A 16,693-nucleotide genomic window follows, 5' to 3' on the forward strand; every position below is an offset into this window, starting at 1 on the left:
CAGGCAATTTAGAAGACCTTTGGTGTGTTTAAATGTGTTTGTTGTCTCTTCAGGATAGCGAATATTTTAACTCCTTGATGTGGATTTTGGAGAACGACCCAACAGACCTGGATTTGAGGTTCACCATTGACGAGGACTTGTTTGGACAGGTTTGGCTATAATTTTGTTTTTTGCCTCAACAGCCTTAAATTTGTGATTTTCTATGTGATTTACATGAAACCATCCAACTTTTTCAGACTCACCAGCATGAACTGACGCCTGGCGGAACAGACATTGTCGTCACTAATGAAACGAAGAAGGAGTACATCCAGTAAGCAATAAAGAAGCAACTTTTAATCATCTTCACAGAAATTATGGTTTGATGCTAACCTGCTGCTGTGTTTGACAGTCTGGTGATGCAGTGGAGGTTTGTGAACAGGGTGCAGAAGCAGATGACTGCCTTCAAAGAGGTGACGATTTATTTTATACATTTTCATATATCACCATTAAACAGTTTAAAATATCATGTCATATAATCTGTTGTATTTTTAGGGATTCTTTGAGTTGATACCACAAGATCTGATCAAGATCTTTGATGAGAATGAGCTCGAGGTGAGTGTTCAGTCTGTCCGAAACGTGAAATGAACCAGATTCATTCCAATAAGATGAATAACGATCTGCCTACCTGCCTTCTTGTCCTCCACAGCTCCTCATGTGTGGTCTGGGAGATGTGGATGTGAATGACTGGAGGGAGAACACCAAGTACAAGAACGGCTACGCGTCCAACCACATCGTTATCCAGTGGTTTTGGAAAGTAAGAAGACTTTCCATGCCTGGAGCCAAGTTTTTTTCTCCTTTAAGAAGAGCTTTGCATTAGTTATTTATTGATGCGTCTGTTTGTGTTGTTACAGACGGTGCTGTTGATGGATGCAGAAAAGAGAATCCGGCTCTTGCAGTTTGTGACGGGAACATCGAGGGTCCCGATGAACGGATTTGCTGAACTCTATGGTGAGATAACTTTCTGCATTTTACAGATTATCGACTCTACTGTACTCTTACCCAAGCAGGACAACTGATACAAATGATCTCTGCCTCATCGCTAACTTTCTTCTTTTTGTTTCTTCTAACTGAATTCCAGTTATAATCATATGTATTTATTTGATGTTTGATGGATTTATTTTCCAGGGTCTAACGGACCACAGCTGTTCACCATCGAGCAGTGGGGAACACGTGATAAACTCCCCCGAGCCCACACATGGTGAGCACCTCCCTATTATTATTATTATTTTTTAATATATTCAACACAGTTAAGTTTAGCAATGTACTCTAGATATAATTTCTATCTATCTATGATATATACTAATTTGTTGATTATGTTAAGCGGTCAGGTCTGTAGTTCAATTTGGCCTTTTGTCAAAGTTCTGAGGAACTTACACAAATATGATCATTTATCTGTGGTGTGGCTAAAATGTGCAGACCCCCAGTGTCTCTAAAGTTGACATTTTTAAAGAGAGCAAAACGGCAGCTAAAATAGTTAAGAGATATTCAGGAGACAACAGTAAACAGCAGACACACAATCGTTAAAAGAAAATAGTGAGTTGGGAAACAGCTGCATGTGTTGTGCATGTATTAGTTTCTTCATCTTAGATTAGAGTTATTGTGTGGCCATGGTGATGGATAATAATAAAAAAGGACTAGTACAAAATAATAATTGAGCAAAGTGGGTTAATGCCCTCTAGTGGCTGCATACAGTCATATCTCTCACTCTGCTATTTGGGAGCTGAATACAGTCATTTGCAACAGGCAGATCAGATTTGTTTTTCAGATCCAAATGCCCGATTGTCCGCACTGTTATTTGTAAGTGATCAGATCGTCCATCTCTTTGGATATCACGTCTCTCTGGATATGACGTTGAGGTTGTGTGTCACACTGCAAGTTAAAGACACTTTAAAAACCGATATGAGCATCCAGACTGAGTCTAAACATAGCCTTAGACACCTCCGTGTAAAAGGGGGAACTACACAGATTTGCATGTCAAAGCCAGTTTTGTAGTCACAAAGAATGCAAAAGTTGCAGTTAAGTTGCATGAGAAGTGTAGGATTCAGGGTTTGTGGAGCTTGACACATGTCAGGGACCAAAAGCCAGGAAATTTCTGCCTCTGTGGCAACAAATTTGGACATTCATTTGTTAATCTATCTGTGGAAAGTCTCTTTTTTGGGGTGCAATATTAAATCTGGATGTCTTGTAAGAATTGTGAACGACCGAATTGCATTCGTAGTTGATTCCCACAGATGCATTATTTAAATGACTCCTATTTAGATGTGATTTGATGATTGTCTTTACTTTCACCTCCTAAAGCTTCAATCGGCTGGACCTGCCTCCTTATGAGTCTTTTGAAGAGCTGAGGGAGAAACTCAACATCGCCATCGAGAATGCACAAGGCTTCGACGGGGTGGATTAGCACTCCTGCTGTAAATGAGCTGAACGGACATTACTGCCGTCAGAGAGAAACAAGCTGTGCGTCAGACTCGGGTCTTAACCTGCCAGCTGTGTGACAGATGAAGGACAGTCACACACTCTTCAAACTGTTGAGGCACAAGCAGAAAAAGGACATAAAATCTGGAGTGCTGGAGGTATTTAATCACTCCGCACGTGTTTTAAAGTTTACAAAGCAAAAACTCAAAACTGTATACTGTGTAACAAAAACATCTAAAAAAAAACAAACATTTGTTTTATTTGGGCTGAATTGCCTCAGAAAAAGTTTCTCACATCAGGTACCTGCAATATTTTCGTCTTCACGTTAGTTGAGTTATGTTTGTGCAAATGTTATGAATGGTATGAATTTCCGTAACTTGCCCTTTCACAACATGTTAGTGCTGGAAAGAGGGAACCATGGGTCAGAGTAGTCAACCCCACTATGACAGTTATATGAAAAGTTTCAAACTTACAACTTGTGTATCCTGACCAATATCCTTCGACTCCAAAGTTAATTGCACAGTATGTTATTTCTGTACTAGGAATCTCTCAAAAACAATAACGAAAGATGTAGTTTAATGATGTCGTGAAGTAGTGTGAGATCATGAGAGGTGTTGTTTTCATTGCCAAAGAGCCACAGTTGCCAATGAAAATCCAATCCTTACCTGTCCAGTGGAACACATGCGAGATCAGCATCTTTCTGTAGTCCCAGCTTGTCACAAAGTTCTCTCCATCTTGGAAATGCCACACCAACCCGTAATCTTCTTAGGTTGTTTGGTTGTACATTTGAGCTTTCAGAGACAGCTGGCATCAGAAAGTGCAGCAAACGGCAATGAACAATCATGCTTGTTCACCACTGAAATAAAACAGGGTTTGTGCTAGAAATCCGTGAAAATGCTTGAATTTGAATCTGGTGTTTTCAAGGTTTGAAAAGTTGTTGGATTCTTGATAAAGTACTTGAAACTGTGACTGCATTACTGTCATGAAAAATCGCTACCTGACTGAATAGTTACATTTTTAGATAAAGAATTAAAAACGCAGATAAAAGCAACTGGGCCGGCCTCACGCCGCCCTTTGTTTCTGTTTCTGGGGCCTCCCAACAAATCCCAAATATCTATTTATGATACCAGATACTTTATTTTATAATCAAACATGCAGGTTTACGTTGCAAAATTCATTGTATTACATGCTAAGGTGCATGTAAAGCTTGAAAATGCTTTAAAAGTGCTTAAATTTGACTATGCAAAGGTGTAGGAACCCTGAATAAAAACAACAGTAAACAATAGAGTTCGCTGACTTCCTTCCTCACTCTGACATATCAACTGGTGTTTCCGTGTTTCCCCAGTAGAGATAGCAGTGTAAAGGATATGACTCCATTGACTGGTGACCAAATGAAACTCAGCGTTACCTTGAGTTTTGGATCATTTGAATGAACAACTCAACAAAATGTATATAACAAATTTCTATTTAAGGCATTTTAATGCAGAAATGTTACATATCAAAAGTCCAAAATCCCTTTAAAAATGACATTGCCCTTACATGAACACTAGCTGAGGGCAACAATATGTAAGAAGCAAAACCTGAATGATAAAAAAAAGGCAATTCAAACTAAATAAAACAGATGTGAAGATTTGTTCTCTCCGTTTTCTTGTCATTTAAATTCTATACATAATTAAACATTTTTCATTCCATCATACTAGAAACACTGATGCAAATCCCAAATATATGCACCTCAAAAGCATTTGAAGCAGTTTGAGTGACTACTTAAAGCAAGTGTCATTTAATCATTAATGTAGTGATGTATCAACACCAGGACCAGTAACAGGCTGAACTAATTATACAGTAGTTTGTGTCTGTGTAGGCCACATATCCAAAGAAGTGAGTTCATGCAGTGTTAGATTGTGCTGAAATACTATGCATTATTATTGTACATATTGACATTGTTATTATATACACAAATATACTGTACATACAAATATAAATTTCCCTTTTACAAAATGATGAAGCATTTATTAAAACTGTTAAAGGTTACTCAAAATGACAAATTGGTTATTGGTGCACCTCCTCATTGTTCATCCTTTTAGTCTGTCATTTATGATCAATAGCCACTCATACTCAAGTTCAACACTGACTGTGTTTTAGAAATGTATATACACGATATATCTCCTGGCCAGTAGCTTATAGAAACATTATCAAACAGACTGGCCTTATCATACAGTATGTGAATTATTATGTTTTGTTGTCAATGAGTGATATCATTTTGTTTTCTTCTACTCATCATGGGTGTCTAATTGCAGCACAGTGCTCTATTTTTAAGAGTGCAACTTTAAAGATTGTTTTGTTGGTTGTGTACAGATTATTGTCTGTTTTCAAAAAGAGTCATCACTTGTAATCCCTTTGTAGGAAAGCAACTGCGCTCAAGCAGTAGTTTTAACGTTTTCTGAATGGTAAAACATGTGTTTACACTACCTGCCATGTTTACAGGTCGTTGGTAAAGGAAGATATCATGGGCTGGTTCTTGTCTCTGGCAACACAATTTTATACTTATGCTTTTATAAAGTGAAGCACTTTGTTAATATCGATGAGTCTTACTTCTGAACTGTCTGAATCTTTGCCAATCTGTCACCTGCAGACTGCTTAAATCTGATCCTATGCTTCAAGTGCATATGTGTTATAAATGTTTACATATGAACATTGCTGAAAATTAGCACATTCTCTTCTTTCTCTTCTATTTAAGAATTAAGTCCTGAGGCCTTCATTTGTAATCTATTGTAGACTTTGATTGTTTATTGATGTTTTAATCTCTAAATGGAAGTACTGTTATATATGTATTGTTGTCTACTGAAGAATAATGAATAGAGCAACACTTAATTTCTGATATATAAAATTTTGTTATTATAGAATCTAATTATAACACCTATAAGTGCATTACAACAACAACAACATGCATGCAACATATATACAACAGTTTAAGGGGTGGAATGAACTGTAGCTGTTAAATCCCAACCTGATTACTTATAGTACACCAAATTAAATATATTTGAAAAATAAAGATATGTAAAAACAATTATGCAGTGTCTTCATGTCTGTCTCGTCATTATTGCTCTTGATGTGCACTTCTGTTTTTTATTCTTATTACAGATTTTCTCCATCGATTTCATGAACTGTACCCAAGACTTTTAAGGCAGTGATGCATTGAACTTAACTTTTAATAATTTCTGGTTCTTTTCACATATTTCTCAGCATCACTTTACTTTAATTCCCCCTATTTAGTATTTATACGCAGAATGTAAACTTGATAAATGGTTTAACTGAAACGAGTGTAGTTGCCTACGATATAGCACCTTCATCAACACGATAAATGGTTTATTACACAAAATGACTGGTATACTGGAACACACAGATTCAGAGCACAAACTTTTATTAACGTTATGACGCAATGTGCATCTTCATCAGAGTCAAACAATATATTGTACAATATATCGTAGTTGGAAAGAGATGAGTGTTCAGTCATGTGTTTGTTGACACTTATAACTCTCTCAAGTGAAAGCTAGTGTGTAAACATAGTGGATGAGACTGAAATACAGTCATATTGATAAAAAACGTTACCCAGAGAAGTTACATATATGTTTACAGTTACGTTATAGTTGTTATGAATATTTGTTAAATGTAATACACTGCTTTCTAGACCAGGTTTTTTTTTTTTTTCACTAGAAACATTTGGGGTGCCAAATTGAACCTAACTGACCAACTTTGGCCCACAGGCTGGTCTTGACTGAGGAGTGTTTAGTTGCAGTATTTCCTTATTAAAATGAAATTTTTATGATTGTAAGAAGAGTTTGGAGGACACCCTCTGGAGCAGACATTTGCTGTTGCTTCTTGTAATCTTTTTTGACTGATATTTTTTAGGATTTTATGAAGTAAACACCATTTGACATTTAATTTTTGACAGCTGATTATGATTTCTTGCTCCATTATTTCAAAATATCCTTTTAAGTACTACAGCTGGTTTCAGAGATGTGCATGGTTTCTCTTTTGGATAGCACATGGTCTAATCATATTCTTGTGTCTTGTATAGATGTAGGTGTCTGTAGTACTGAGTTGTTCCAGCTGGGGGAGATATAACACATTGGACTAATTTAAGGGGCATCGCCTAACTTTAAAACTTGCCAGTGAGGAACACTTGTTTTTTTTTTCAGATCTTATTTTGCAAGAAAATCATCAGTTCTTCTCTTTCACTTCTGCTTTTTTTATGTCCAACTGTTGTCAGTCTGTCATGGCTTTTTATTTTGTTATTTATTCAAACTACATTTCACTGCACCACATAACTAAAAGCACAGTCTGAGTTTTTATCTCAAGCTACAGATGTGATCTTTCCTGTGTGCTTGTTGACCAGCAGTATGGAATAAACATTCATATGAAGTGTTAGCTGTGGAGCAGTGGCGAGGACTCATCTCTGTGGTCGGAGCCTTTTGTGTGACTCAGCTCAACAGCACCAGTCCTAATTTCTCCACAACCCCCCTGTTGTGGCACTAAAACCCCCTTCTCTCCACAGGGGTCAGTGGAAAGGTCACACAGGACTCAGGCCGGCCCTTTTGGACACTCCTGAGGTCAGCGGGGATGGGCATGTGTGGGAGCAGGAAGGCATGGGCCTCAGCCAATGGCAGCAGGTCCCCTCTACCCACAACCTTACCAACATTCATAACCTGATAATGACTTTTACTGCATTGATCCGGCCTCAGAGCTCGACCGCAGTGCACATGCAGGCCGGCCATCACTCCACCCACAAACTCTGCCATATTGGCAGGTGCCGAAACTGAATTCTTGATTAATTAAACACCCTGGGGAGAGCCTCGCTGACCATGAATGAGGCCGGGCTCTCACTTTCTCACGTTATGTAAGAGAAGAGCCCACAACCTGCACTCAGGCTGTGGACAAGTATTTGGTTATGTAATACAATACAAGTACTTTACAGAGAAACATTAACGAACAAACAGCTTAAGTGTGTGTGACAGAAGATGTCACATCAACAATATTTTCTGGAAGAGATTCGATTTTTTTTGATTAACTGGATAAGTTAAAAACTTATTTTGTTTCAAATTCAGGAAAAAACTGGCACCCCAATAGGAAATAAAGTGAAGAAATTGCAATGATGACAATGCACTTTTCCCCTTTTGTATCGCCTTTTTATATTTTTGTTGCATTTATAAACACGCAGTTTTCCTTCTTAGTGTTTTGTCTTCTTTCTGACTGACTGGACATCACAGCTGGGCTGCGGTCCTGCATCTGAATAAAGGTTCACACAGGGAGGGGCGAGGATCGTGGGATGAAGGGGGTTTGATCTCTCTGCATAATAAGTGATGGACATTGGATCAATATCGACATTGACACAGCAGCTGTCCTGCTCCTATCAATGCTTCCTCTTAATTGCTGGGCCCAGTTTTAAAGGACAAGAGGGAAAACTCATTTCCATTAACATTTGGTGTGCAGTTGGTCTCTGATACTGACGGATCTGCTCTCATCAATACAGCCTCAGTTGTATTGATAAGGAAAAGTGAAAGGGTCTTGGTGGAGCAAGTGAGATGACGCTGCTGGTGTATGAGGGTTGAACTCCCATTGTCACAAAATTTGCTAAGACATCCATCATGGATCAGTCAGGGTTTTGGTGTCAGGCTCACACTACACAGAAAACATAACAAGGTTACTGATACTAAGCATAGAGTGTTAATATACAGTAAACTGTGTTGAAGTAGGCTTGTTCACTTAAACTTGACAGATTTTGTAGCATATAAAATCTTATTTAAAATTGCAATTGACTCAAAGGGCGGTTTGTCTGTTGAACTGCATCTAAAGGCTGTCACATGTACAAGAGTGGAGGGACAGTACACACAAGCAACTGTTATTTAAGTAGTAACTTGTGATGAAAAATACTTGAATAAAGGAAGAAATGTGTCCCCTTAACAGACAACATTAGAAAAAAATAGCACGAAAGTTCATTCTTGACTTTGGAAACAGTACATTGACAAAAATCATCTTAACCCAAACTCCATTTACTGGATTTCCTTGAAGATTTCAATCTCAACTCATGGTCTTCCTCAGCGGTTGTCATGTTGTTTTCAAGTTAATTGAGCAAACTCTTAGACCTTCAATTAAAAGGGTGTTTTTTGTCAAAAAATATGTAATAAAAGCGTTATTACAGGATGTTTGGTCACTGTGAAAGGAGCCAATGTGGTATCCTTACCAAATAATTACTTTATGAATTCAACATACAGACCTATCCTCTCTAACTTGGTAATGCCGTCCAAAGGTTTGATCTTCTTTGCTCTACAGGAAAGGTTTCTCAAAGATTTCCTCGTGAGTTAAAGGAGGCTCAAATCTTTAAGTCAAGTAACATTTTTTTTATATACACCAAAATCACAATTACCTTTACAATGTGTACAGTGTATGAAACTCTCTTGTCTTTAGACCCTCGAGTTGAGCAAGGAAAAACTACCCCCCAAAATCCTTATTTACATATCTCATGAGGCCTTTCATGAAAATGTGCTGGGTGCATATTCCCAAATAAATTAGTTTTTATACACATGCTAAACACAAGCAACGGAATCCCCTCATCTTATTTGTTCTTGTTTATCTGACATCTACTTCTGGTTACTTTTCAGGTAAACATAGCCATAAGTATTTTGCGTTCATATGGTATATTCTTATAAAATATTACACATTGCTTAGCAAAGAATGCTATCTAAAGGTAGCCTATTAAGGAAGTAATCCGTCATAGTGCTGGAATACCTTCAACATAAAGCACACTATTCATATATTAAAGGTCCTATATGTAAGAATTTTAGTTGAAAACATTCAAAACTGAATTAAAATTACCAACAGAATGTGAAGGACTAACAGTATTGACATTATGTCTATGTGTAGAGTGGTGTAGGGATGACGTAGGCTAACCTGGAAGTTAGCATCACCCTGGTTCCTTCGACAAAAAGCCTATAGGATTTTTTAATTGGATTCTTGGAATATCGCCGAAAAACAAGCTCTGTGGCAAACACAAGTTTATGATACTTAAATGTTTTGTCCCGCAAAATTTGTGATTTACGAAGCGTAAATTAAATCGTCATAAGTAAAAAAGCTAATGTTGGGTGATAAACAGAATAAATTGCGGTCGCATGACTTAAACCACCGCTACGTTTTCTATAAACTGATCAATGTAGAAGTTGTAAAGTAAGAGTTAGAAAAGTTTGTAACCAAAGACGGACTAGCGGGTAGATCAGTCTCCTTGTTCACTGCGTTGACATTTAATGTCCGTGACAACTTCTGTAGTTTCGCTTAATCACTTGTTAGCAACTGTCGTTTTTAAGACACGTAAGCACTTTATGATTAAATTGTGGGACATTTAATTATGTATTTGAGGTCATAGAACAATACCTGTAAATATCTTAAGCCTGCGGTAACCACAGACCTTATTTTTTTCCGGATGTACAAAAATGCTAACTGCACTGCTCTATTGTGTTGCAACATATCTACTGAATTTAGCACGCTAATAAGCTAGCCCTGGCTCGTCCTGATCCAAAGCTCCTGTGGTAGCAGTGTAAACAACACCAACACTCGGAATTACCGTTCCGTACTGCTAGCTGCACGGCTAACTGAGCTAATTAGCTAACGGCAGCTACATTTGGCAGCAGTTAGCGGTTACTCTTGTGATATGCTGCCCCCTATTTGTTGTGAGTATGAAATTGACTTTAACAAACTGCCCAAGACAGCTGTCAATTACAAAATGAGTTGTTTATATTCCTTTTAAGTGTGAGGCAGACTCAAACAGGGAACAAACTTAAAGTTGGGTTAGGGTTTATGGTGGCTGCACCAGCCTCCCTATGACCTGCAGCTAACGCTAGGTGGCGTTGGTCTGAAAGCTTCAATCAGCCCTGGAGAGGTGGTTAATTGACTCTGTCCATCCCAGAGGAGGGAAACTACACTGCTGCTGCTCTCCACACCAGCCCTCCTCTTCAGTAGCAGCGCAGTTCATCTGGAGGAAAGAACTATGGGAGAGTAGCTAGCATGCACGGACAATTCATGATAAATGGCGCCCGTTAAAAGGAAATTATACCAGCGTTTGCTGTTCTTGGTGGTTTTTCTTCCAATCTCAGGTAAGGAGCGTTTTCAGTGATATTTTGTGAGAGAGTTTCAGCACTGAACTGTTGTGTTCATCACTGTGACTGCCCCGTAACCTACCGGTATGGGTTTGACTGGAGCTAACCGTTTACCTCTGAGCTAAGTTTAAAGCTCCTCTGTAACTTAACGGTTATTAACTCGACTAAATGTTACTGAGAAGACTTGTCAACGTTTATCATTAAAGCTGGTGGCTGCAAGAGACGAATACACTTTGGTGGCATCACAAATAACCTGATTAACCTTTTTTTTTTACATTTACATCTATGTTTATTAATGAAAATGTATTTTAACGACACGAAACATGGTCGCCTGACTGCGAGAGAAACTGTCAGTTAACTTTCAGACGTAACGTTACCTACGTTACCTGTCAGGTATTAGATTTGATATAAATGGTTAAAGGTTATCAATTTGTTTAGCAGTGGTTTCATTCACCTGTTCCGTTTAATGTTTATAGCTACTCCTCCAAGTCTATACTGCTCGAGTTAAAGGTGCACTATGTAGTTTTGGGGAAGACATTTTAATCAGAAGAGAAAGATCTTCGTTCAACTTCTTCATTTAATAAACAAACTGACCTTAAGGGACAACACAATTTCATACTGCTTTATTTTGGTAATGTTTGGCGGACCCTGCCACCTTTCTTCTGTTCTGGGGACCTTATTTTCCTTTGAGAACAGCTCGTTTATTCAGTTATGGAAAAGATAAATACTTGTGAGTTTGTATTATTCGCTCATTAATATTGTAGATATTAAAATTCTTCTCTAAAAATACGTAATGCCCCTTTAAGATAAATATAAAGAAGTCAAATGCTGTAAAGGACATGAAAAGATGGACTGTGGATATGCCAAAATTGCTGATGTGTTCTTGATTTGTGGTGAGTGAGTAGCAAAGCGGAGCACTGTGTAGTGGCAGTACATTTATAATGTATGGTATTAAGCAGTAGTGTGACTTTGTGATCTTCTAACTAGGATCATCAAATTACAGAGTTCAAATGAGAGACCTGGCGTGTGAATCTACTAATACAAAATCAAAACATCTCTTATCAAACACAGGTCTGGTGTAGGAGATAAATTAATCGAGAAAAAGATGCATATTGTGGCCATGCTTTATGAATAGTCCCTTCCTTTGATATAGGAGAAAGTCTTGCAAACTTCACCTGGTTGTGAGATAAAAACATCACATAGTTGCATGTTGATGTTGTGTCATAGCTGAAGACCCTGCAGTGTATTTTGTAGATGTATTGAATTATAGCCTTTTAGGAAAGACACAGTGTCCTTCTATTTGGTCCACAAAGGTCACATTAATGAAACATTACGTAAAGCTCATGCTGAGAGTTCTGTAATAGGTTTCTTTTTAAACTAAAGGGACTAATAGGATCAAGTGTTTCACCTTCAGCTGGTGACTTTATGAGCCATAAGTAATTGGATTAAAGTGGAGCGGGAAAGACTTTATGAAGCTACAATGTGATTACTGTACAGCAAAGTAGACCTCTTGCTGGCAGGCCTCCAAGCCCATCGAATGTTTCATTTCACCTCAGTAGGACATTTTAATGTGACACTTGTCTCCTTCTGAAACTATAAACACTGATAGTACCCATTCAGAGGATAGTGAGCCCCTGACTCCAGATCTCATGCATTGATTGCATGTAAAAGGGTGATTTAAGATAGTTAGATCAGTGTGTAAAGGTTAAATGTTTTACTGGACTCCTGTAGGTGTTTTGTTCCTCTGCCCCAACGGATAACCACCTTCACTCCTAATGCGCTCCTCTTCTCTCTTTCTGCAGGTGTTTTATGCTTTAGCGAGTTATTTTTCATCAAGGAGCCTCATGATGTCACGGTCATGCGGCGAGACGCCGTTATTTTGGACTGTCAGGCGCACGGAGAGTCGCCCATTGACGTCAGGTGGCTCAAGAACGGAGTAAAAGTGGTGGAGAATGAACGGGTGTACCTGCTCTCCAATGGCTCCCTTTATATTTCAGAGGTGGAGAGCAGAAGAGGAGACAAATCAGATGAAGGGCTCTATCAGTGCCTTGCTCAGAACAAGTATGGTGCAATCCTGAGCCAGAAAGCCCGTCTTACAATCGCAAGTGAGTATCATGCTGGAATCACATCGGAAACACAAGGATATGTGATGTAATGTAGGGTGACGGACAACTGTGTTCATGTCCCAAACTTCTTGTATCCTGACTGTTTGCTGCCATTAACTTACAATAATCAGTGTGTGAGATTAAGATCTCCTTGTATGAGTCATCCAAGGAGATTTAAAGTTATTCACATTTCTGTTTATTTAGTGTTTTTTTTCTGCTCAGCTTTGATGGTAGCAGTGTAGGATGAGTGGACAAAGTCTTCAAAGTTAGAGCCCAAAAAAGATGCTGTTTGGAAGGGGAATATGCCCATTGGTGTGTAAATGAAGGAGCAGCAGATCTGAAAGGTTAGGAGCTGTCCAGGATACCGGCTCTCCAATGCTAAAGAGCAGATGACCCCTATTCACAAGCGGGGGCTTTCATGTTATTGCACCCTGATCGCTTGAGGAATTGTTCTTTTGGAATTCTTTCTCCTCCAGTGCTGTGCGAGCTGGCCTCATATTTTAAGGGGGGAGTAGAGAAGCTTCAGGCAGAGTTGATCTTTTGGGACCTCCTACACCACGGGCCATGTGTCCTGCTGTGCCACTTCTGCAGCATGTATATGTTAACACTTTCACCCTGCCGGCAATGCATTCCCATGTGTACTAAAACATGCATTTTTTACATTCTGTGCAGGATTAAATTTAATTTTATGTTTTGGACAAATGGAGTGCAGTTAGTGTAAATTACATTGTCGCTGAGTTCAATGCTCTCTGGTAGAGATCCCAGTTGTAACTCAGATATTTTCTGGTCCTGAAAAAGTATATACATTTTTTAATTAATTGAGTAGTTTACCTGCTTTATAAGAAGTTAAGAGGTGATAAAGGCTGCCAGTAACCTTTACAAGTTTGTTTTAAAATGGCACTTAGACCTGCTTGAGGGTCTATCTGGAAGCTCATAAAGTTTGCACATACCTGAGAAATGCTCAGTTGAAGGACACAGAGGTAGCGGTGGGGGTTGTTGCGAGTGGTGTGTGCACACACACATACACGCACACACACAAATGTGAATTGCTGTTTCCCAGTACCACTGCCTTGCCCCCGAGTGTCTAAATGACCAAACTTTATTGCAGGTCTTACCAGGTCAGTAGGGGCTGGAGGCTTTGCACACAATTGTTTTCTGCCTCAGTACTCTGGTGAAAGAGTGAAAAGCTTTTCACTCTGACTGTTTTTGTCCACACTGCCCCCACCCCTATTCTCGCAGAAGAAAAAGGTTAGTTTGGGGGCAATTGTTTGTCCGGGTATCAGTGGACAGAACAGCTGGACATGCTCACCACAGCAAGGCTAATTACATTAAGTGTAAAAGTTAAAGATCAGAGATTGATTCTAAGTTGGTCCTAATTAAACAGCATGGCTCTTTTTTATCACAGGGCTATTGCATGGAAAAGTATACAGAGACGGCAACATGTGGTCATTTGTCTTTGATTTATTTAAACTTGAGAAAGACTCTGCATGAAGTTCAGTTTATCATGAACATTTTGATCTAAATCTCTAAGTGTCCCGAGGTCTTTTCTCATGTTAAATCCTGAGCTGAAAGATGGATAGTGTGACATGTAGAGTGTGACAGAGCTGATTACATACCCCTCTTTATCACTCTTGTGACCGTTTTCTTTCCAATAGCTAAGTGAGGATAACATCAGGAGTGTTTTATACCTCAGGTGTAGGGTTGGTACCCATTGTGTGCTTTTTAATCCTTTGCTCATATGTTGAAGCTGTGGACCTGCTAGTTTGTCTTTGAGGAATGTGATAGTGATGGAGGGTAAACCTAAACATTGTGTTGCTAAAGCACAAAGGTGAGAAGGGATTTGGCCGTGATGAAAAGGAATGCGATATTTGAGCCTCACCATGTGACATTTGTCAATAGACTTCAGATTGATGGGGATTTCAGTCTAGAGATTGCCTCCTGAGTTGGCTCCCTTTTTTGGGCTCTTGCACCTTATGATCATTGGTACGTAATAAGGCAGGAAAACTGAGGAATACTTACAAGCATAGCTCAGCTGTGGCCCCTTAGTGTTGGTTTCAGACATATTGGCAGTCATGGACCAGTCAGTAATGTTAATGCTCTATTGTACCCTGGTATTATTGATGCTAGGGCTGCACTTCATGAAAAAAACCCCATCACATTGCAAATATTTTGACAGATAATACCATTGTGATATGAATCACAATTATTGAGAATGATCATGATTTTATTTTCACTTGAAGAATACATGACATTTGTTAGAGTTTGTTCCAAGCAAACATGTTTTCTTCCATCTGGAGATCAAGATGTGTAGTTCTGAGTTGTACACTCAACCCACTGTTTTAATGACACTGACAAAGAAACTGTATTCAATGTTGATCTGTCACATGTCATCTGTCAGTGCATCTCTAATCTGGTTCTGGCACCAATAGCTTTGTCGTCGTTTGGTCGAAAATTTGGAAAGAAGATGATTACTTGCAGAGTACTATCTCTATTTTAGAGAGTGTATTCCAAGTAAAATGAGAACTATAAAGCCTTTAAGTCCTTTTAAACTGGGGTTATCCAGCAAAAACAGTTCGTTGTATTGTAAGGGCATCCTAGATTACAGTTTGTGTGCTTGTTTCTGGCTCTGATGCAGATGTTACGATGTTAAGTATTATTCATGATATTCATGTTTAAAGATGAACGCTTTAAACATGAATTGCAAGGAGCTGCTGCTGTTCACTCACAAAGTTTATTTTACCTCACTGATGTGGCCATAGGCAGCCAGGCCAGGACCACCAGCATTATTTTAAGTTGCTAAGGAATGCTTCGGACTTGCGCTGGCTCGGCACAATTAGAAACTCCAATAAGACGAAAGCAAACCTTGCACAGTGTGAGCTGTGGTGTGAATGAATGAGATGGCCTTAAGTGAGACAACTCAAAGCCTGGAATCTTGTTTTTCTCCTCTGCTGGACACGAAAGGTTACCATGGTTCCCCTGAACGGCAGGCCCAGAGGTCAAAGGTTTCTTTAAATTGTTCAATAGATGGAGGGCAGTGAGACAGAGTGCAGGACTTAAATCTTTCCTACAATAATGCTGGATGCTCATTTCATTTTATCAGTTGCTGCGGTAGAGTCATCAGTGGGTCTGCTTTTTTTTTCATGAGCATCTTTCACTCTCTTATCTGACTTTCTGTAACAACAACTTTTCTACTTACTTTTCTAATTCCTCATGATAAAGGATGAAACTGTTGTTAAAACCAGAATGTAGACAGATTGACTTCTTCAACTCTGTGTTGTGATATGGAGATTAAAAACAATGAAGCCACTGTGTGTGGTGAGTGGAGGTTTGCTGTTGAATGATTGGAAAACTTTGTGGCAGAGATAAGGGATTGGAGGAGGGGATGAATGCTCCTTCCAACACCGCTCCCCCACTGCCCGGTCGGTGCTTTGAGAGGTCACGCTGCTCATGGGAATAGTTCTTTGTTTTGCCAGGCCATGGTCACTTGACTGTCCTGCAGCCTGGGTGTAGCAGCAGCACATCTGCCAGGCAGCTCGTGATTGATTTGTGGGCTTTTTCAGCTCTGCATTCTTCTCCTTGCTTATCAGCCCTCTTTTTTTCCAGAGGCTTTTATTAATGTTCAGTGAGGTCACTGAAAATTGTAAAGGACTCATCACTCAATTAAATTGCTGTGTTTTTCAGTAGGAGTTCTGGAAAGAGTAAAGGTAGAATTAGTTTATTTTGGTGTGGTCGAGGGGCATCATTAGCTTCCACATGGCTGAAGTAAATGAACACAGCGTAACTGAGCACAAACTGCTTCTGTCAGTTTCAAGTTTTCTCTTCATTAGAGAGCTGAAGCATGACTTTATGTGAGGCTATTTTCTCAGATTGTTCTTTACAGCAGAAAATAATTTGATCTATTCCAAAATTATTTCTATATTTAACTGATAATGTCTAATCGTGACACTTCGTGAGGGTGTATTTGAGACAGAGTGTGTTGTTACCTTA

General features: G+C 39.0%; 2 protein-coding genes across 3 annotated transcripts in view; both read left to right on the top strand.

Annotated features, from left to right (window-relative positions):
- The window catches only part of nedd4a (NEDD4 E3 ubiquitin protein ligase a), a 30,896-nt gene extending 25,381 nt beyond the window's left edge, over positions 1-5,515 (top strand). For both annotated transcript variants that reach the window (XM_084362184.1, XM_084362183.1), the window contains 8 exons: positions 54-149; positions 237-310; positions 389-449; positions 532-591; positions 686-793; positions 891-987; positions 1,165-1,237; positions 2,338-5,515. In XM_084362184.1, coding sequence (XP_084218310.1) covers positions 54-149; positions 237-310; positions 389-449; positions 532-591; positions 686-793; positions 891-987; positions 1,165-1,237; positions 2,338-2,440 — 672 coding nt within the window. In that variant the 3' untranslated portion in view covers positions 2,441-5,515. The remainder of the gene's footprint in view (positions 1-53; positions 150-236; positions 311-388; positions 450-531; positions 592-685; positions 794-890; positions 988-1,164; positions 1,238-2,337) is intronic.
- A 4,590-nt stretch (positions 5,516-10,105) lies between these two features.
- The window catches only part of prtga (protogenin homolog a (Gallus gallus)), a 31,196-nt gene continuing 24,608 nt past the window's right edge, over positions 10,106-16,693 (top strand). The window contains exons 1-2 of the mRNA XM_084361459.1: positions 10,106-10,598; positions 12,404-12,706. Coding sequence (XP_084217585.1) covers positions 10,532-10,598; positions 12,404-12,706 — 370 coding nt within the window. The 5' untranslated portion in view covers positions 10,106-10,531. The remainder of the gene's footprint in view (positions 10,599-12,403; positions 12,707-16,693) is intronic.

Source organism: Pagrus pagrus, assembly GCF_965226575.1.
Source record: "Pagrus pagrus genome assembly, chromosome: 1".
Classification (NCBI taxonomy): domain Eukaryota; kingdom Metazoa; phylum Chordata; class Actinopteri; order Spariformes; family Sparidae; genus Pagrus; species Pagrus pagrus.